The sequence below is a fragment of the Hylobates moloch genome, unplaced genomic scaffold (genome assembly GCF_009828535.3).
Source record: "Hylobates moloch isolate HMO894 unplaced genomic scaffold, HMol_V3 SCAFFOLD_17, whole genome shotgun sequence".
NCBI classification, from domain to species: Eukaryota; Metazoa; Chordata; class Mammalia; order Primates; family Hylobatidae; genus Hylobates; species Hylobates moloch.
Genome location: NW_026652292.1, coordinates 77,164,558 through 77,187,163, shown reverse-complemented (window position 1 = coordinate 77,187,163; position 22,606 = coordinate 77,164,558). Strand labels below are relative to the sequence as shown.

Here is a 22,606-nt window from a genome sequence, read left to right as displayed (position 1 = left end):
AGATCTAGCACACTGCCGGCTCTCGCATTCACCTTTGACACTAAGTATAAATATGGAGATGCTTGTCTCGGATTCCAAATGAGCAGCACCTGGGATCCTGTGGTGAGGTGTATGGTGGTGTCACAGAGTCCTAACTGCCATCCTTTGCCTCTCTCCAGCATTCCTTCTCACCTATTCTTTGAAGTGACTTAATTGTAAAGAACAAAATTTATTCTTTTAGGTTACAAGAAGCTCTGAAATGAATAGGGACATGACTGTAAAGCAGCTTTCTTATGACGATCTGTTGTTTTACTGTGGTTCTGCTACTTAGGTAACCTTATTGGGACTTTGACCCTCTCCTGCTCTGTTTAATGAGGATTCGGCAAGGTGCAAATTATACAAACACTCCCCACCTAAAGATGCTAATGAATTTATCACTGCAATTTACTTGGCATTCCTGATTTTAATTTGCACTCAAGTGAAAGAAACAGTTCTTTGCCTTGAACTGAAGGGCCCACCAGCTGGTTGTGAGCAGTCACCAGGGAAAGATGCTTCATCTCTTCTTTTCAAATTCTATTTTAAAAGATGTAATTATATTTCTAAAGCGTGTATCTACTACTGATTCCTTCACCTGTTCATTCCTTCAAGGAACCTCCATTGAGAGTCTTCCCTGGGCCAAGCTGGGGACTCAGCCCAGGGATGCAGGCAGTCTAGGAATGATAGTGGTAATGCTGGTAGCAGAGTATACTCGTCAGGGTACTCCAGGGAGACAGAACCAACAGGATATATAAACATATGGACAGCATCGTCTGCTGTTTCCAGCTTGCCATACAAATAGCTTCCTATGTAAATAGGAACTAGCTCAAGCGATTATGGAAGTTGAGAAATCCCATCGTCTGCTGCCTGCAAGCTGGAGACCCAGGAAAGCCAACGGTATAATTCAGTCCAAATCTGAAGGCCTGAGAACCAGAGGGAGCTGATGGTGTAAGTCCCAGTCCAAGGGCAGGAAAAGATGAGATGAGAGGTCCCACTGTAAGCTATAAGGCAGAAAAAAAAGGGAAAAATTCCTCTTTCCTCTGCCTCTGTGTTCTATTCAGGACCTCAGCATATTGGATGATGCCTGCTCATGCTGGGGAGGGCAATCTGCTTTACTGAGTCCACTGATTCAAATGTTGATCTCCACTGGAAACACCCTCACAGGCACACCCAAAAAGAATGTTTTGGCCAGGCGCAGTAACTCACGCCTATAATCCCAGCGCTTTGGGAGGCTGAGGCGGGTGGATCACAAGGTCAGGAGTTCAAGACCAGCCTGGCTAAGATGGTGAAACCCCATCTCTACTAAAAATACAAAAAAAATTAGCTGGGCGTGGTGGCACGCGCCTGTAATCCCAACTACTCCGGAGGCTGAGGTAGAGAATTGCTTAAACCTGGAGGGGCAGAGGTTGCAGTGAGCCGAGGTGGCGCCACTGCACTCCAGCCTGGGCGACAGAGCCAGACTCCATCTCAAAAAAAAAAAAAAAACAAGAACATTTCATCTGGGCCAGTCAAGTTGGTCCATAAAATTAACCATCACACAGAGTATTCCCTGCTTTTGCCTCTTTGACTTTGTTTGTGCTGTTCTTGACACCAGGATTTTTAATCCACCATCTCCCTTTGGAAACTTCTGTCTGCACCACAGTGGTCCTCTCAAATGTTCCTTTCCCCCAGAACTCTTGCCAACTTCCACTCTGATGATGTCTCTCTTGTGTTGAGCTTTCTCTACCCTTACTCTGCTAGTACTTTAGTAATGTCTTAGCTGCCCATTCTCGTAATTCTTCTGGAGGGCAAAGATTTTCTGATTCAAACAAAACCAATATGGAGTTGAGTGTTCAGGCACAATAGCCGTTAAGCTGCAGGTGAGTTTGGAGACCACATTCCTAACTTTACATCCTTTCCTTCTAGAGCAGGGTACCTGGATGAAGACCAGATGGAAGTGCTATTGGAGCGGGCTCAGACAGAAGTCTTTTCAATTAAGCAGAAGTTGGACAATGACTTAAAGCAGGAAAAGAAAAAGCTCCACCAAAAATTAATAACTAAGAGAAGACGAGAGTTGCTACAAAAGGTATATAAGGCACGATGCTATTTATATTTATTCTTTGCATAAGCACTTTCTAATACCCATCAAGTGCCAGCTACTGTGCCAGACATTGCCACTGGTGCACTAGGATCAGAAGGGCAGCTGGGCAGACACCATGATGTGCCATCTACTGTTGATTGGTAGCGACTTTTTGGAATGCAGTGTTCAGCAGGATGCTACAATTCTTATCCAGCCCAAGCACAGCAGAGGGTCATGGTAGACTAGTAATATCTGCATGGGCAAGGGAATTAGGAGTGCTGGTTTGAGTGACTAATGATGATGGTAGGTGCTAACATTTATTGGGTGCTTAATGAGCACTGTGCTAAGCGTGTTATGTAAGATATCTTGTTTAATCTTTATATTAACCCTATGAGGGAGATACCACTGGGTTTGTGTGTGTGTGTGTGTGCGTGTGTGTGTGTGTGTTGTGGTCAAGGTCAAATAGTAAGTGGCATGAGTGGTATGTATTTGGGGACTCTAAGAATATGATGAGGCTGGAGTGTGCAGAGGGACGAGGGTAGGGCCTGGAAGGGAATGCAGCAGCAAGTCAATCGGGGCATGGTGTGCTGGGCTAAGGGGTTACCTTCCATCCAAGGATAGTGGGGAATGTTGAAGGGTCTTCAGGAGGTGAGAGAGACATCAGATCTGTGATTTTTAGGAAGCTGAGGTGAGCACCATGTCAGATGGAGTTGAGGAACCTGGGAATACAAACCCCATGGGAGGCTCTGGTACTTGGCCAGGTGTGAGCGGATGAGGGCCTAAACTGACACAGAGCCCTGAGTACAGGGGATAAGGACAGATTCAGGGAATGTATGGGACATGCAGGGTGACAACCAAGTAGTTGGTTGACACCATTTGCAGGGAGGGGATGAAGAATAACTTTCAAATTTGATCAATAGAAACTCTGCTCTTTATTACCAAGTTTGGGACCCAACAGAAAGCCATGATTCTGACCTTGATCACTGATGCATACCCCATCTTTGCCATCTTTGGGCATCACACCATTAATCTCTGAGCCACTGGTTAAGGGATTAAAACAGTGGGGCCCAGGGCTCCATTTCCCTACTGTCTTGCCTGATCCAAGGTAAGTGTCTAGAAAGAAGGATGGACTCCACATCTTACAGGAGATTCTGGAAGTCTTCTGTGAATATTATTTCTTGCAGCTACTTTTGATAAACATTACAAGTGGCCCAGAATTAGGATGTAGCTCCATGAAGGCAAAAACTTATGTTGCATCCCCACTGTTGAGAACACTGCCTGACACCTGGTAGGTGCTCAATACATATTTGTAGAATGAATGAATTGACACTCTCTGGTCACCAGGACCCATGAACATGGGTTATGGTAGACTAGTAATGTCTGCATGGGCAAGGGAACAGGAGTGCTGGCTTGAGTGACTAATGATAATGGTGCTAACATTCATTGAGTTTTTACTTTGGAAGAGCATCTTCTGTCCTCTCAAAATAGAACCGAGACTATCTGTGGACCCACTGTTATAAATAGCACCATAATGGACATCTTTATGCATCTCAATTTTTTTCCCATCATGGGGCCTTTGCACCAACTGTTCTTTCTCCCAGGAAGGTTCTTTCCCCATTTCTTAACCTGATTCAGATGAGACCTCCTTTCTTAGATCTCACTTAGATCTTCTTCCTTAAAAACTTCACTGACCTCATTTAAGTTGTCTCTCAATGATCTTAGCTTTTTGTTCCCCCTTTATAATATTACAACTTGCAGATCCTGTGTGCCTAGCACATAATAATAACACTAACAGATATTTATTGGCGTAAACTACTCTATGTCAGGCACTTTTCTAAGAGCTGTACGCGTATTAAGTAACTCACATAATCCTCACAACTATTCTGAAAGGGAGGTCCTATTATTATCCCCATTTTACAGATAGGGAAATGGAGGCACAGAGAGGGTAAAATACCTGCTTTGGGTCACTCAGCTTGTGAATGGGGGAGCCAGGACTGGAACCCAGGCAGTCTGTCTCCTGTACTTTACCTACTCGACAAATACATGTTCGATGAATGGTGAACACATAAGGATTCTACTGTATTTTTTTTTTTTTTTTTTAACAGTAACTTTCTAGACCTGGTGCAGTGGTTCACAGCTGTAATCCCAGCACTTTAGGAGGCTGACGTGGATAGATCACTTGAGGTCAGGAGTTCAAGAGGAGCTCGGCCAACATGGTGAAACCCCAGCTCTACAAAAAATACAAAAATTAGCTGGGTGTGGTGGTACACACCTGTAATCCCAGCTACTGGGGAGGCTGAGGCAGTAGAATCACTTGAACTTGGGAGGCGGAGGTTGCAGTGAGCCACGATAGTGCCACTGCACTCCAGCCTGGGTGACAGAAGGAGACCCTGTCTCAAAAATAAATAAATAAATAAAAATAAATTAAAAAAAATAAATTAAAAAAAAATTAGCCGGCCGGGCGCGGTGGCTCAAGCCTGTAATCCCAGCACTTTGGGAGGCCGAGGCGGGCGGATCACGAGGTCAGGAGATCGAGACCATCCTGGCTAACACGATGAAACCCCGTCTCTAGTAAAAATACAAAAAAAGATTAGCCGGGCGTGTTGGCGGGCGCCTGTAGTCCCAGCTACTCGGGAGGCTGAGGCAGGAGAATGGCGTGAACCCGGGAGGCAGAGCTTGCAGTGAGCCGAGAACGCGCCACTGCACTCCAGCCTGGGGGACAGAGCAAGACTCCGTCCCCCCAAAAAAAAAAAAATTAAAAAAAAAAAATTAGCCTGGCATCATGGCGTATGCGCTTGTAATTGCAACTACTTGGGTGTTTGAGGCACAAGAATCGCTTGAACCCAGGAGGTGGGGGTTGCAGTGAGCCGAGATCGCGCCACTGCACTCCAGCCTGGGCGACACAGCTAGATTCCATCTCAAAAAAACAAACAAACAAAAAAAACAGAATAACTTTCCAAATGTGAGATTGTTGGGGAAAAGTCTATAAACATTCCATGCCTCCTGTAATAAAGTGTTTCAGCCAAAGGGCTGTACCCGCCAAGCCCCGCCCCCACTTAATTTTCTTCTCTGAAACTCCAGCACAGGGAGCAGCGGAGGGAGCAGCTGTCCATTGGCGAGACCTTCCAAGCGGTTGAGGATGCCGGCCAGTACCTGCGCCAGTGGAGGAGCCTGATGGAGGAGCACGGCGCCGCCCTGGAGGAGCTGCAGGAGCGTCTGGACCAGGCCGCCCTGGACGATCTCAGGACCCTAACCCTCTCGCTGTTTGAGAAGGCCACCGACGAGCTGCGGCGCCTGCAGAACTCAGCCATGACCCAGGAACTGCTCAAGCGCAGCGTGCCCTGGCTCTTCCTGCAGCAGATCCTGGAGGAGCACGGCAAGGAGATGGCTGCGCGGGCTGAGCAGCTGGAGGGAGAGGAGAGGGACAGGGACCAGGAGGGTGTCCAGAGTGTGAGGCAGAGACTGAAGGATGATGCTCCTGAGGCCGCGACGGAGGAGCAGGCGGAGCTGAGACGCTGGGAGCACCTGATCTTCATGTGAGTGCCCCTGCAGGTCCTAATCACCCCTCCCCACCCCGTTGATGCTGGGGAGATTCCTGCCCTGTGGTTGTGGGGATGGCCAAGCATGAGACACCTGGCCCCAGACAGATGAGATTACCAGCGTTAATTAGTCATATAAACTCACGCCCCGCGGGGAGGACCTCGAGTGTCACGCAGGACCCTACAAGGATTAAGCAGAGTGCAGAACCAGGCCCACAGGGTTTGTAGTAACGAGGATGGGTGGCTCCTGGCTTCCAGGGGAAAATGTGATTGACTTGTCTGAATAATTCCCTGGGCTGAATAACTCCAGGGAGCTACTCAGGGATAAATGGGAATGTGCTGGTTCCCTTAATAAGAAGTGTCCCCTGGGGGGACCTGGGGAGGGGACATGATCCACAGGCCCCGGGGCGGGGGGAAGGGGAGTTTGCGGTTAGGCCATTCCAGGCCCTGCTAGTTTCACCAGGCGTCAAGGCTGCTCATGATCTTGTCCTGCGTGTTAGTTCTTTCACCACGCTGCATCATCTTTTCACCTGGCCCTTTCATCCCTGGTCCATTTCTCGGGCTATGTATCTTTATTATTAATTCAAGAGCCATGTAATGACTTCCACTTTTGAGTGGGATGCGGTGGACCACACCTAACACTCCTGCTGCAGTAACTAGAAAATAATGGATACGTTTATTTTTAATATTTAGTTTATTTTTTGTAGAGACGGGGTCTCACCCTGTTGCCCAGGCTGGTCTCAAACTCCTGGGCTTAGGTGATCCTCCCGCCTCAGCCCCCCAAGATAAATTTCACAAGTAATTTTTTAAAGACATGGGAGAGTGGTGGAAACAATGAAGACAAGTTGGGAGTCATATTCCAGAGGGGCCAGTGCCCACAGTCCTTTACTTCCCGGAAACATTTGCCAGCTCTTTGTGCACGCTGGGATTTGGCCTGGCCCAGGAAGGGAGCCTTTTGTGCTGTAATAGAGACCAACAGAGCTTTTGGTGGTTGTTTGGGGCTGGCAACAGACTGGAAACTGGAGAGGCCTCTAACCTAGCCAGTGTAGAACGAGACATGGGCAATGTAGACCAAAAGACCCAGGACCACCACTTAGGTTTGTGCAACTTGTTTAACCTCTCTGGGCCTCAGCTTTCCCACTTGTAAAATGAAGACGACAAAAACTGAATCAAATCATTTAAGGTGCTTTTGGTAGTACATGACACTATCAAGTAGTTTAAATGTGAAGACAATGTTTATGTAAGAGCCTGGGCTCATCTTGGACGCTTTAGTGGGCATAGGATCTGTCTGCAATTTCCCTCGTCCCTTGTAGAAGTTATCTCCTAGAATCTTGCTGGCCTCCATCATTTAATGTCCTTTCCTTTCCTATACAGTTTGCATCCCCGGGGTCTGACCTTGCTACCAGGAAAATAGGTCCCCACGTGTTTGCAAAGATTGATACTATCTCGGTTTGCGTTGAGTGACATTTGGCCCTTTCCCATCTCTCTCTTTTGTGATTCTGGCCTCATTTATGTTTTAATCCTTGTTAGCTTTAGCTTTCTTGACAAGGAAAACAAGATTCTGTCTTCTCTTAGTCCATAAAAATCAGATCCTTAAATGCCATTTCTTATTCCCATGAATTGCCCTCAACAGTATTTATTCAGCTTAGCCTACATTCCAGAAAATTCTCTTCTCATGTTCAAACTTGCTTTGGACTCTTCGCAGCAAGTGAATTAACTTTGGCATTCCTATTACCAGCTGGTCATTTTCTTCAAGTTCATTTGGATTCATTTTGCAGGGAGTGTTACTAAAGCCACTGCTGATTTAGCCATTTAATGGGAAAAAGAGAACTCTCACTTGGCTGTCAGAAAAGCGTGTGATTTTTCCAAGGGTTAAAGAGGATCAACTCACAATGCACGCAATGTGAGTCTGCTTATATACTTTGCTTATTTAAGATTCTAAAAGGTTGCAGCCTTTATTTCCGAGGCATTATACAGAAGTGGCTTTGCACAATAGATTTGAAACACATTTTTAGAAGCTTTCCAATTTCAACCAAGATGGGGTTGCTGTAAAACTGGTTGGCTAAAGTAGGAAATAATGAGGAATATCTTTGCAAGAGAAAGTGTGTCTTTGAGCCTTCTTTCCGAAGTTCCTGTCTTGATTTCAAACTCCTTCAGGGCAAAGATCTCGCCCCTGTATTTCTGTATTCTCTTGGCACTACGTAACAGAGGATTAAGACAAGAGTGCTCAGGGCCGATCTGGTTTGAAAGTGGCAGGAATAATGACTGAGAGTCATCTCAGAGTTGCTTTCACTTTGGGTTTGGCGTAATCAGCAGACAGCGGGGCAAAGGCTTTGCACAAGGGAAGGTGCAAGGGGGCTGCTGCAGTTTCCAAAGGTTGCTTTAAAAATCGTTGGGCCCCATGAAGTGAGGAACCCAAGATGGGTGTCACATGGGGTCAGGCCTCAGACTGTTGTCAGCAGAGGGCTCGCGTGGTCTCTGAAGGTCTCATTCTCTTTCCACGAGAGACCTTTCTTGTAGAGCCACAGCCCCACATTCCCACATTGAGATTTGGGTATGGTAAAGCTGACTCTGGCCAACCACATTGAGTGTTCTGCAGATAATTCTGAATTTTAAAGCGTCCGTCAATGCTGGCTGCGTTGACAGAACATAACCAGAACATTCAAACAAATCTACAGAGAATCTTTGTTCAATGAATAATACTGTCCAGACTTTCTGAGCAGATTTCCTCTTACATCTCGTGGGCCAGAACCAGCCCCCTTGAGGCTGAGAAAGCAGTTGTGTGGCCATTCTCTCCATTAGAGTGGGCTGTGGGCCTTGCTGGAAAGGAAGAGGGACTGTTCATCCATTTCCTTGTCTGTAATTTGGTGTAAAGAACAGCAACGATGTCATTGCATTTGTTTCTTAGCAGTACCATAACAAAGTACCACAAACCGGGTGGCTTAAAACAACGGAAATATATTCTGCCACTGTTCTGAAGGCTGGAAGTCCAAGATCAAGGCATTGGCAGATCCGTGCTCCCTCTGAAGGCAGCAGGGGAGAATCTGTTCCATACCTTTTCTTAGCTGCTGTTGTTGCTGGCAATCCTTGGCGCTCATTGGCTTGTAGACGTCTCACCCCAATCTCTGCCTGCATGTCAGATGGCCTCCCTGTGTGTTTGTCTCTTTTCTTATAAGGACACCAGTTATATTGCATTAAGGGCCCACTGTGCTCCAATATGGCCTCATCTTAGCTCACTTCTTAATTACATTTGTAAATACCCTATTTACAAATAAACCAACATTCACAGGTCCCAGGTTAGGACTTGAATATATCTTTTTGGGAGCCACAATTCAACCCATAACACTAAGTCACTCAGCATGGCTCCCAGCGTGGAATCGGTTTTCACTGAATGACAGCTGTCAATCATTACCCTTCGGAAGCAATCATAAGGGACTCTCATTTCCCTGACCTCCCTGAGCTGAGTATTGTGCGTCTCTCCTCTGTCCATTGGTCCTACTTAGAGAATGCTGCTGGCCAGGCTCCACAGACAGCACTTTGTTTACCAGGTCTGTTTCTGAAGTGAGACCAGGTTAATTGCAAGGTCGTGGGCACTGGAAGGCCTGTTGCCTCCTCAGAGACACCCTCACAGCCTGGCCTCATTCAGCTCTCATTCTTAGCTCCAATACAATGTCCTATGCAGCACGACATGCATTAGGTGCTCAAGGAATGCGTGTGGCAGGAATGCATGATTAAGGAGCCAGTGCTGTTTCTGCAGACGTGGATTTGAGGAATGAGCTTTGCATCTCTGGCTTCATCACCCTAGCCCAGCCCCCAGGCTTTCTCTGTGTAAGAGCGTGTCTCTATTCTTCCTCCCAGGAAGCTCTGCTCCTCAGTCTTCTCCCTGTCTGAAGAGGAGCTGCTCAGGATGAAGCAGGAGGTCCATGGCTGCTTTGCTCAGATGGACAGGAGCTTGGCCCTCCCCAAAATCCGGGCCCGAGTTCTGCTGCAGCAATTTCAGACTGCGTGGCGAGAAGCAGAGTTCATGAAGCTGGACCAGGCCCTGGCTGCCCCCGAGCTGCAGGTAGGATGGACCTGTCAGTGGCCTCTTGATTACAGAAGCAGGGCCGTCTCCCAGCTGCTGGCCCTACAGCGTGTGGCCTCTCCACCACCCTGAGCCCATCTCACCTCATGCTCCCCCGTCCTCTCCTCTCTGGCCGCATTGGTGTCCAGCTATTCCAGGAATCTCCGGGGCTGTCCCAACTTTAAAGTCTATAGTGGACACCGCTGGTGCTGTGCCCTGATCCTGACGCCTGGGCTGTTGCACCATCCACCAGCAGCCACAAGTGTCAGCCTCGCTCAGCCACAATCTTCTCCTGATGGAAGCTGCCTGGCCTGAGATATTACTCTGTCTCTCCTGCCCCCTCCTCCAGCCACAGCTAATGACTGACTCTGGGTACAAAAGGCCTTTCTATATGGCATAGAGGAGGGATGCTCACCTCAGCTCAGGTGGGTCAGGTAAAGAGGGGCTTTTGCACAGGGTCTTAAAGGATGATGACTGGCAGCTGCCTTTTAATGAGCAGCTATTATGTGCCCGAGGGCAGACAACTCTTTGGTGCAGTTTTTGCTCCAAAGCCCCGAGGGACCAGTTTAGGCTCAACTTTACCTGAGACCACAGCCTTGCTTGGCTCTTCCCTTTCCTGTCCTGTTCCCTTGTTCCCCAACAGGTTGATCCTAAAGAGAACTCCTTCAGGAAACCACGTGCACCTAATCCCTGCCTCGGGCTCTGCTTCTGGGGCTCCCAACATAAGGCCTTCGAACTTCTGTTTTCTCTGCCACGTATATGCTTTGTAGGCCATTGAGGTCTCAGCTCAAATGCCACCTCCACCAAGAAGCCTTCCCTGAGCACCTGTCTAAAATTACCCTCTCGCTAGGCATACTTTATCACATGCTGGGTTTCACGATTTTATTTATCGTTATCTGAAATGTGCTGGTTCCTTGACTTCCCCTTTTTCTGGGCTTCCACTAAAAATAAGCTCCGCGGCCCATTCACCACTCAAGGGTGCTAAGTGCATAGTAGGTGCGCAGTAAATTTTGTTGGCTTAAACATCCCACCAGCCAAGCACCAGATGTGTACAAAACATCGGGGCTTCTCTTAAAGTAATAATAGTTGAGACTGAAAACATATTAAAATCACTGAAGCTTACATGATCTCACCTGAAGTTCACAGCAGTGCTAAGAGGTCAATATGGTGTCCCATTTTACAGATGAGAAAACAGCCCAGCAGAGGAAAAGTGAGTGGCCCTATGGGAGATAGAGAACTGGGCTTGGAGCTGGTGTTTCCTGACTTTAAATTCACTTCTTTTCGTTCAGAGAAATAAAAAAACTCAGACATATTATTTCTGAATATAAACCAGTGGATGCAGAAACAACTTGGAATCTTTGACATTCTTTTAATTTTTTTTTTTAAGTACTGTTTTTTTTTTCCTACTTCTGTTCTTACAAGGATGTGGGAGATACAGAATAAGAGTAAGGAGTAAATTATCAAAAATTTTAAATATTTTTGAACAATGGGGGAAAATAATTTTCACTTCACTGAAGCGAGGGGAGGGAGTCCATGAGCTGCTGGTTCCCCTACCTTGAAGCTGGTGAGTCCCGGCAGGAATGAAGTTTCTGCCTTCAAAGTTGCCCAAGGTGCTTGGTTTTCAGATGGAAATGGCTGTGGCCACTGCCTCAGAGGAGACAGATGTCATCTTCCCTGTCATGAAGGTGCTCGCTCCACATTCTCTAGAGGGAAGGCTGGGCCAGCATGGTCAGGCTTTTGCACGGATGGAGCCTCAGCTCCCTTCACTTGCTCAGTCCCAAGATAGCGGCAGAGAAGGTGATGGGAGAGCCTGCTGTCAGTTTCCTAAGCACCAAGGCCTGGGGATAAAGTTGTTGTTTTAGTCCTTATGTTTTCGTCTGTAAAATGGGTGTAATGAGGGTATATGGGGCCAGGTGGAGCAATGTTAATGGATGCTTAGTGCATTCCCCATCACTTGGCCATTCTCACCCACCTGTTGTGTCACCGCCAGGGAACCCCTGCGTTTCTTCCCTGCACACTTCTCTTTGATCTAGGCCCACAAAACAGGTAGTGTCTACTGTTTGACCTCATCTGCTGGGCCCCAGGGCTCCCAGACCATTCACGGACATGAGTTTCAAAGGCACTTGCAAACTCTAAAGAGATGTGCAAGTCAGATTCACCACCCTCTTCCTTCAGCCCTTTCTGCGGCCCTCTGAGCTGGGATCCAAGTTCCAACATGGCCTCAAGGCTCCCTGTGGCCTGGGCCCTGACCAGCCCTGTGCTGGGAAAGCTCTCAGAGGAGAGGGAAGTTGGGGAGGGGAATTCTGCCTTGTAGCATTCGCCCATTTCCATGGTGTAAATCCTCCTCCCAAGGCCAGTTTCAGGCTACCGGCTTGACATCATGCCTGGGAGTTGGGCAGAGATGTGCCCGATGGGCTCCCTGCCTGGCCCTCTCTAGGGCTATCCGCTCCCAGCCCCAGTCTACACCACGGGCTTCCAGGTCCTGTCCGCCAACATGGTTCTGCTCCTAGTGTCCTTATTTAGTTTCCATGTTTTCAGACTGTTTTCTCCACTGTCATGGAAGCATTGCTAGAACAAGGACCTCATTCATTGCGTCCCCTTCTCAGAGAGGCTGACAGGTCTGAGGTCCCGTGGCTAGTGAGGAGGTGGACACGGCTTAGGTCTGCTGTCTGACTGCAGAGCTGAGGTTCTGCCCACCAGGCTCCCTCTGCTCCCTTTGGTGGGAGGAGCCCACCAGATTATGTGAAGATCAAAGGCTCTGAAACTGAGCTCCTTCCAGAAGAACATACTTCTCTCCTCCCCTCTCTGGCCTAAGGCAGAGTTTTGCAGTTCTGGGAGCTGCAGAAACTTCTCTTGACCTGCAAAGCCCTGCGGGGGTTGCATGGACTTGCTGGTGATTGCCTTCTTACCAGTGTCTTCCCCAACCCCTCTCCAGCAACAGTCCAAGGTGAGAAAGTCACGGTCCAAGAGTAAAAGCAAGGGAGAGCTTCTGAAGAAGTGCGTCGAAGACAAAATCCACCTCTGTGAGGAACAGGCCTCTGAAGGCCTGGTGGAAAAGGTCAGTACATCTGCTTCACCCACTGTTTCTCTCTGCACATGGCGGGGATAGCTGACACATTTGCAGGCACACAGAGCCCTTGGGGCTGTGCCGTCCGTTTCCACGCAACCACTCACTCACTCAGGTGCTATGGTAAGAAAGAGTTGGAAGACCCTCCCCCTGGGCCTCTTCCCTGTGCATTCTGCTGGGAACCCTCTCCCTCCACTTCTCAGCCTGGGGATCTCACGGGATCCTTCAGGCTTCACCTCGGGTGCTGCCTCCACTGGCTGAGTCACTTGCTATATTTGTGCCTGGCTCTATGTTGGGGCGTGTGCATCTGCCGTTTCACCTCCATCACATTCTTTTTCTCTCTCACACTCTCCTCCATGCTCCCACAAACTCACTGGGCTCTCCCTTCAGCCCCATTTTGTTTGTTTGTTTTTTTGTGTTTTTGAAATGGAGTCTCGCTCTGTCACCCAGGTTGGAGTGCAGTGGTGTGATCTCGGCTCACTGCAACCTCTGCCTCCCGGGTTCAAGTGATTCTCCTGCCTCTCAGTCTTCCGAGTAGCTGGGATTACAGGCGCCCACCATCACACCCAGCTAATTTTTGTATTTTTAGTAGACATGTGGTTTCACCATGTTGGCCAGATTGGTCTTGAACTCCTGACCTCAGGTGATCCGCCCACCTCAGCTTCCCAAAGTGCTGGGATTACAGGCGTGAGCCACTGTGCCTGGCCCAGCCCCATTTCATACGTGATGTTCTAGCACATACCACACAGTCTCCTAGGATGCTTTAATCTGTATTCTGTCTTTGTGGAATTACTTTTCCGCCTTTATTTACCTGGATAAATAATGTGTCCTTGCTGCCCTGAGGTGTTCCCTCAGCTCTTGGATGTCTCCCCTTCCAAGAAGCCTTACCCAGACACCCTAGATGTTCCCACTCATTCCACCCCACTTCCAACTCTTCCTTACCATAGTACCTATCACATGGTTAATTTGTTCCACAAGTATTCTGGGGAGGCAACAGTGTCCCAGGCACTGTGTCAGTTAACTCTGGGGTTGCAGCAGTGACTGAGGCAGCCCTGGTCCCTGCTCTCCAGTAGAGGAGAGCCCGTTCTAGTTGGGGGAAATGGATGATAAACACTTAAAATGATAGACTGTCATCAGTGCTATTAAGGAAAGAAATTAGATAATGTGACCTTACAGGTGAAGTAGGCTGGCAGCGGGGTGGCCTGTAGGTAGGAAAGGAGGCAAGGTCTCCTCTGCAAAGGTGCTGCTTAAGAGTAGACGCCATGTGACCGCAGCCTGGGTGCCTGTCTGCCTTCCCCAGCACCCTGCAAAGGGTGGATTCCCAACAGGAGTATGTTCAGTGAATGAATGTATGAAGCCATGCTTTAGAGCTGCTGTTTTTGTTCTTACCTTCCATCTATCTCCTTTTTCTAGCTTTTTTGCTTGTTTTTATTTTAGTGCTGGTGTATTTCTCAGAACACGAATGCATGATCTGGCCAAGAGCCATAGAAACTGCTCTGGGCTCAGTGTCTCCCATCAGGTGTGTCCAGATTGTTGATGTCTTAAGGGATCCAGGAAGTGGCAACCCTATTCTCACCCAGGTTCTATATGAAATTGAACAGTAAGACAAAGATTAGGCAGACAGAGGCAAAATGTCATCTTCCCTATTGTTAAAGGCTAATTCAAGAGGTATACATCAGTGTGAGAGCCAGTGGGCTTGCTAAACTACCTGAGAATTAAACAAACTCTATCACCCAATCACAGTATCACTAGGGGTTTCCTTGTCGGGGGCAGCCTACCCCTAGGGAAGAAGAGCAGAAGTCGGGGTCCCAAAGAGAAGTGAGAGAGGTAAGCCAAGCTGTCCCAGTTTATTCCCAGTTTACAGCAAGAAGACGAGAGAGCTGGAGAGAGGTTGGGTCCTGTGCACATTGAGCTCCTGGCACAGGGAGGAAATAGCCACACTTGGGGGCAGAGGAAGCATTTCCCTGAGTACCGGCTGCTTTGTGATCCTCTGTAAGAGGCGAAACCCGCCAGAGTGAAGGTGACTCTTGTCAGAGAAGAGCTGCAGGTGAAGGGAAAGCTGGGGTTTGGTTTGGCAGAGGGAGTGGGTATCCTGGACTGTGCTGGAGGCCACCGTGCACAGAGGGAATCCAGAGGGCTGAAGCTCTGACAAGGCTGCTTTTCTGGAGTGCTGGGTCATGGCCAGTGGATGGGGGAGCAGCCCCGTGGAGGAACCTTCTTAAAGGCCAGGCTGAGAAAGATAAGGGCTATCTCACCAGCACTCTTGGAGCAGAGTCACAGGATGAATGTCTGAGCGAGAAGGTGATGCAGAGGTGGTAACCCATGGGGACACCAGGTGCAGACCACACTGCTCCCACCCAGTGGCTCAAGGCTGGACCTCAACATCCTCCATAACCCCTCCCTGGCCCCTACCTCGTCTCCCCTGCTCTGTCTCATAATTATTTCTTTTTTTTTTTGACACAAAGTCTCACTCTGTCACCCAGGCTGGAGTGCAGTGGCGCAATCCCGGCTCACTGCAAGCTCCGCCTCCCGGGTTCACGCCATTCTCCTGCCTCAGCCTCTCCGAGTAGCTGGGACTACAGGCGCCCACCACTACGCCCGGCTAATTTTTTGTATTTTTAGTAGAGACAGGGTTTCACCACGTTAGCCAGGATGGTCTCGATCTCCTGACCTCGTGATCCGCTTGCCTCGGCCTCCCAAAGTGCTGGGATTACAGGCGTGAGCCACCACGCCCGGCCTCTCATAATTATTTCTAATCCATCTCCTCTGTTTCCAGCCTTGCCTGGCATCATTTTTGCCTAGATACATGCAGCAGGCTCCCTCCTGTTTCCTGTTTGTTCCCCCTTCCTTCCAATTAATTCTCCTTGCAGCAGGGAGCACCCTCTTCCTAAAGCCCAGCTGTAATCCCTTACGGATCCTGAACCAGCAGACCCATCTCCTTTTTGGCCAAAACTAGTCATTTTAATAGAAGGAACTAAGCACATTCCTTCCTGTAGTTTTTTCTTTTGCTTTTTTTAAAACCATGTCAACCTGAAATAATTGAAAGAATCAGAACCCAGTTTTCGAGAGTTTATCCAAGAGAAAACCTGGGAATTGCCATCTGGGAAATACAGACTGCAGAGAAATGGGGTCAGCACTCTAAAGCTAAAAGTTAAGGTCTTGCTTGTATAAGAATAAAATAAAGAGATTTAACAGGATTACAACATTTTCTACACAAGGCTAGTTTATAAGTTACAACAGTTTAATTAGTTACGGTTTGTTTTCTTTTCTGTATGGCTTGTTTTCATTTCCTTTCCAATTTAAAAGAGTATATTTAACATTCTGTCTTGGCAAATGTGATAGCCATGAAGTCTGTGTGTGAGAGAAGAGGGAAGTTAATCTATAAGGAAGATCAACAGTGCAGAGGGAAGGGGTCTTTTCTGGTGCCCTCTAGTCATTTACAGCATTTTACAGAACAATGTAGTCTGGGAAGAAGGCTAATCTGTAATCAGAGAAACAAAAGTTCAGCAGCTTAGGTTACAGCTGCCTGTCACATGACTCAGGCCCTATAATCATATTCCGTTAAGGTACCCAATAATTTAAAGTTTCTGCAACTTAGGTTTCAGATTACTTAATTTCACAACCATTTACATTTTCTCTTGGTGGCAAGTATAGAATATTGTTTTCTTTGCCTTTTAGTTTTTTTCTCTTTGTTTTTGCCCTGTTCAGGATTTTTGTTTTATTTAGACATTTTCAATGCTTTATGCCTCACATTACCACTTTTCTTTCTTAGTTTCTTTCAATTATTCTTTAGTTTTTAATTCCAGGACTCAGTATTATTACTGAAAATACCTTAACCTCATTCTTTTTGTTTGTCGCCCGTGGTCCTTTAGAAGTTTATTACTCTCCCGGGCCTCTGCTTTCATGATAGTGTATAGAAGAGGGCTCTGTGTATAATTAAATAGGCTTAGTACACTGTACTAATATGACATAGTGATACTAAAAGAAAAACTGTTTCTAGTCTCTATCAAATTCCTGTCAGATACCAGTCTTACAGCTGATGCTCTTCATGAGCGTGAATCTCCACACTCATCACATTGCTGCAAAAACGGCATCTTGAGGTCCATTCTAAGCTGAAAAAGGTTAGTGCCCAACCCAGGGTCCACCACCAGGCATGTGATGGGACCAGGTCTGCCTCAGCCCTCTGTGCAGTGTCTCCTAGTTCACACTGGCATCCTGGTCCTATGTAACATACTAGTTATCACTTCTTCCATAGCATGAACAAGGGATCCAAGGCAAATGGGGAAGAGACATCTGAGGATCTCCATGCTGCAGAGGGTACACACAATGACAGCCTGCCTTGGGAATCCTTGTGTACTGGGCCACCTTATCCAGTTGACACATGAGGGACAGCATCACCAGGGGGCTGTGTGACTTGTTCAGGACCATCCAACTAATGGGTTGTGACCCTTGCAACTCAAAGCCACGTCCATTTGGATAGGAAACCTGGGTCTTTCCAGCTCACCCATCCTAGTCTACTTGCCACACATTCATAGACACCTAAGGAAGTTACACAAGAGGCATTTGGCAAAAAAAAAAAAAAAAGGAAAAAGGAGCAAGACATAAGACACTGACCAAGAAGAACACGGTGCAAGAGTAAAGACCAGCTGAACCAGGCAGGTGAGCAGAGGCCTTCAAGGGACGGGGAGGTGAAGGGAGCTGGAGGTCTGCGATTCCCTGAGCCTGTCTTGGCACCCTCCCCTGCCCTGAGCTCACGTCTATGGTTTACATTTGGGGCAGATCTTTGTCCTACCTCCCAGCCCACATGCACAAGCCAGACCCTTCACCTGGTCCTGGGCTGAAGACACAGCCATCTGCTCCGGCACTGGAGGAAGGACTGGCCAGTTGTTGCTCCCCAAGGTGTTTCCAAGGGTGATTTAGATTTCGTTTTTGTCTTATGCACTGATTGAAGAACTTACCTCCCTTCCTAAAATGTGATGGCATTTTAGTAAGAATGGTGCCTACTTCCTTTGTTTGCATTTTAGTGCCAGGCACCTTGCTAGACACTGTATATGTGTGTATGTGTATGTATTAATATATGCATACAATAGAGGTATATGTATGTGTGTGTGTGTACATATGAGCCATCCACATGTGAGTTCTACATGTGAGTACTTATATGTACGTCCATAGTCCATATATATGCTAGTGAGGTGTACTGAGAGCTAAGTGCTTTCCATCTATCCACTCTAATCCTCATACAGCCTGTAACAGAAGTGCCACTGTCATTGCTGTATGAGAGATAAGGACTTTGAGGCACAGGGAGGTGAAGTGATTGCAGGGTCACGACTGGTCTTCAGACCTGCATTCTTGCTGCTATGCTGACCCGTGCCTTGTTCATTACGTGCTTTACCCTTCCCAACTTCCACCACAAGTAAGAACCATCAACGTCCCTGTTTTATGAACATGGAAACTGAGTCTCAGAGATGTTAGTGACTTCGCCCAGGTTCCTTTATGTAGCCAGGCAGTGGCAGACCCGGCATGGGAAGCAGAAGCTCTCTGTGCTGTGCCACTGTCACGCCACCTCCTGACCACATGCCCTGATCAGAACTGTCAAAGAATGTTTTCACCAAACAATGGCGGTTATTTCCCACAGTGTGACAATGCAGGGTGAGCATGCCTTGGCTCCTGCATCTGTGAAATGCGGCTTGTGACAATGATAGCCTACTAGTTGCAGGGCTTTTGTGAGGTGCCTTTTAACTTTGGAGTGGGCTGCAGTGCTCGTCTTCTTTCCCACTAATGGAGCAGCTCCACATGCTACGTGATCCAGGCCTCACAAAGAAAGGCAGACACGAGGCATTTGTCATCTGTGACCTTTTCGTGACAGTCCATCTTCACAGTTGGCCATTTCATTGTGGCAGGTGCCAAGAGAATAGGCACTCTTGAGTTGACAGCTTTGATGTTCCTCCTGAATTTGATCGATTACATCTCTTAGCACTTGCATGGCGGTTGTTCAGATGTTTTATTTGCAGGATAATTGCAGAGGGAAAAATGACAGCTTTCGTTCTGTGAATGCCCATAACTAAGAGTTGCTTGATCATGATATTAATCATGGTTTTCCAGAGAAACAGAACCCATAGCAGATAGATAGATAGATAGATAGATAGATAGATAGATAGATAGATAGATAGATAGATAGAGAGGTAAGTGGGCAGATAGATAGGAGGAGATTTTTTCAGATTTGTTCAGGGAATTGGAACATGCAATTATAGATGCCGAGAAGGTCCACTGTCTGCCATCTGGAGGCTATAGAACCTGCAAAACTGGTGGTGTAATTCAGTCTCAAGGCATGAGAACTAGGGGAGCTGCTGGTCTAAGTCTGAGAGACCCAAGTCCAGAGAACCAGGAGTACTTTAGGTGTCCAAGGGCAAGGAGAAGACGGATGTCCCAGCTCTGGAAGAGAAAGAGAATTCACCCTTTTCCCAACTTTCTGTTCTATTCAGGCCCTGGGGATTCGATGATGTCCACCAACATTGGGGAGGGTAATCTTTACTATGTGCTGATTCAGATACTAATCTCTTCCAGGCTGGCATGGTGGCTCATGCCTGTAATCCCAGCACTTCGGGAGGCTGAGGCAGGTGAATCACTTGAGGTCAAATTAGAGATCAGCCTGGCCAACATGTTAAAACCCAGTCTCTACTAAAAATACAAAAAAATTAGCTGGGTGTGGTGGTGCACACTTGTAATCCCAGCTACTTGGGAGACTGAGGCAGGAGAATTGCTTGAAGCTGGGAGGCAGAGGTTGCAATGAGCCAAGATTGCGCCATTGCACTCCAGCCTGAGCAACTGACCAAGACTCTGTCTCAATAAGATAGAATAATAAAATAAGAAGATGCTAATCTCTTTCAGAAACATCCTCACAGACACACCCCAAAATAATGTTTTACCAGCCACCTGGGCACCTCTTAGCCCAGTTCAATGACACATAAAATTAACCATCACAGTCATGTCTTGAGAGTGGGAGGTCCCTTGGAGTTCATGAAGCTGGAAAGATGGAGCTGCATCTTGCTGACACTGCCCAAGAGGCCCACTGTGGAGCCCAAGCCAGGCAGGCCGTGTGGTGTCCCCAGAGGGACTTTGACTTTTTGACTTCGCTGTTGGGCAGCAGAGTATGCTGGGACTAGGAGCACCTGCTGGGTGACCCCTTCCTTTACTGAAATCTTCAGCATATATCCATGCCAACCCTCAGCCCCAAATTGATGTGGCCCTTGTCTGGACTCTTCCATCCAACGGAAGGGGAAAGAGAGGCCAGGAGGCGTTGGGAGAATTGTCCACAGCCACACCAGCATCGAGTGGTGGAGTTGGTGTGTCTGCCTCCATAGCCCAGGCCTGTGGCTGGGACTGCAGGGAGCTGTTAGGATGAGAAGGCCTTCACCTCCCAAGATGACTCTTTGTGTTCTTCCCACTGCCTCCCCTGTCTCCTCCCCTTTCTCCCATTTTCTGTCTTCTCCTTGCCCTTCTCTGCTCTCCCCCATGCCTGTTCCTTCTGCTTCCTTCTTTAGGGAATGTTTTGTGTGGTGATTTCTCTGCGCTAGGCAGTTTTAAGTTTCTGCTTTTGAGATGTTCACAGTTTCAGGTAAGCAGCCAGTTCTTCCATCAAGCATTTGGAAGTTTGCATCCTGCTTTCAGATAGAAAACCCTCCTGACTACTGTGTAACTCTACCTTGAACGAGTGGCTGTGCAACTAATTCAGAAAGACTTGTGTGACTGATTCCTGGAGGAAAGGAGAGATCGACAAATATGAGCCTCTGGCTGCCACTTTTTCTGTACAGCTGGTGGATTAAGGGAGGAAGGTGTCAGCTCTGGTCACAGGTAGCTATCCCGTGGGGCCAAAGTGACCAGATGAGAAATGGGAAAGTCAGCTATAGATGTCTGGTCCTTCTGATGGACTGATTACAAATGCACAGACACAGAATTTGCAGCCTGGAAGGCATTGGAGGGCATGCATATATATATATATATATATATTTTAGAATAAGTTAATCAAGTTTCTGAATAAATTTCTATTATGATTGCATTAAACTTACAGATTCATTTAGTACTTGCCTATCCTATCCAAAAATGTAGAATATTTCTTATTTGGAGCTTCTTTTAGGAGCTCTAGTGAAATTTTACAGTTGTTTTCATGAGTAGGGAGACCGTACATCTCAATTTGCTTGAGACGGTCCCAGTTTCCTTATCATCCCCATGTCTCTTCCCATGCCCTCCCTTTCTCTCTCAGCTTAGGAGAGAAATCATATGGTGACCTTATACATAAGGTCTTGTGTATTCTTTATGGTGATTCCCAGACACAGTATAGGTTTGGCTGTAATTGTGAATGATTCGATTATATGTTTTAGATTATGCAATGCTGGCATAAAACATGTAACTAATTTTTATAAGCCTTTCCAGACTCCTGTATGCTGTCCTGGGAGCCAGACTGCTGGCTCCAGAGTCCTAGCTCTGCCATGTTCTAGCTGTGTAACCTTGAGCAAGTTATTTAACCTTTCTCCCCCTTAATGTACTCATCATTCAAGTGTGGATAATAGAAGCGCCTACCTCCTAGGATTTATCTGTTGATTCCGTTGATGTTTTATGCAGTCATAATGTCAACAAATGATTACAACTTTGTAGCCTCCCAATTCTTACACCTTGTTTCTTTCTCTAATTGCTGTTTCAATGTGCTTATCTGCGTGTTCCACCATCTCCCTCATTTCTATTGATTGGTTTTTCTCTCGTTTGTGGATCTTATATTCCTGCTTCTTTGCATGCTTGGTAATTTTTGATTGGATGCTGGGCATTGTAAATTTCATGTGTTGGGTGCTGGATTTCATTGTGTTCTCTTTAATAGGGTTAGAGCTCTGACAAGTAGTTGAATTACCTGGAATCAGTTTTATCCTTTGAAGACTTGCTTTTAAGCGCTGTTGGCTTGGGTTAACAGCTGTGTTTAATCAAGACTAATTTATTCCCACTACCAAGGTGATGCCCGTCTGTGGATTCCACCAAAAGTGTTATTGATTTGTTATTGATTTCTAATTTCATTGCATCTTAGTTAGAGATCAAAGTATGTATAAAGATTCTTTGGAACGTATTGAGGCTTACCTTGTGGCTTTATACTAGGTCTGCTTTAAAAGATTTGTTCTCAAAAAGGCTGGGTGTTTTCCGCTGAGTATGGAAAAGGGAGCATTAGGAAGTGGGTGGGAGCCGGGTCATGAGGTCTGCAAGGCTGCACTTAGTATCTCAGATGTTTTGAAGTAAAATCAAGATTTAGGCATTTTGTAGAGAATATTTGGTGGGGAGTACCAGTGGGGTGGTCTCTGTTGGTCCGTCCTCGTCTCCTAACCTCTGCTGTGGTTGGCTTAGGGGGTTTGGGCCTCATCTTAGTTTGACCTAGTCCTTTCCTTCTGTGTGTCAGCCTGTGCTGAAAGTTACAGCAGTCCCGTCAGGAAGGGGTTGGCTTCTGTGAACCTACAGGTCCCCGTGGCACAGGAAGGTCTCATGCCACAGCAAGGATACGGTTAACCTGAGGGGAGAATGTCAAAGTTGCTGTAAGTGATGCTCAGTTGGGTCAGTCACACCACCCTCCCCAGTGCAGTGTCCACTCGGTGCAGGGACATTCTGGCCACCTGCCCTGGCCTCAAGCCAGTCTCCTCAGCTTGGGGCAAGTTTGTCAGATCTGTTGGACTGTAAGGCTGTCACTCAAAATGCCTCCTGGCCAAGCCCTTCTTTGCTGAGTTCCTGGGCAGGACAGAGAGTGTGCCTTCTTTCTCTTGCCTCGACATCTGAGCGAGTCCACAAAGCAGATTGGAGACACAGCACAAATTATGCGGTTCATGTTTTACTTA

The 22,606-nt window shown here is 47.3% G+C and overlaps 1 protein-coding gene across 1 annotated transcript in view; it reads left to right on the top strand.

The window, feature by feature from the left end:
• EVC2 (EvC ciliary complex subunit 2) overlaps window positions 1-22,606 on the top strand; it is a 134,994-nt gene that overhangs the window by 74,585 nt on the left and 37,803 nt on the right. Inside the window, exons 11-14 of the mRNA XM_058430107.1 lie at window positions 1,921-2,080; window positions 5,156-5,610; window positions 9,472-9,676; window positions 12,612-12,734. Coding sequence (XP_058286090.1) covers window positions 1,921-2,080; window positions 5,156-5,610; window positions 9,472-9,676; window positions 12,612-12,734 — 943 coding nt within the window. The remainder of the gene's footprint in view (window positions 1-1,920; window positions 2,081-5,155; window positions 5,611-9,471; window positions 9,677-12,611; window positions 12,735-22,606) is intronic.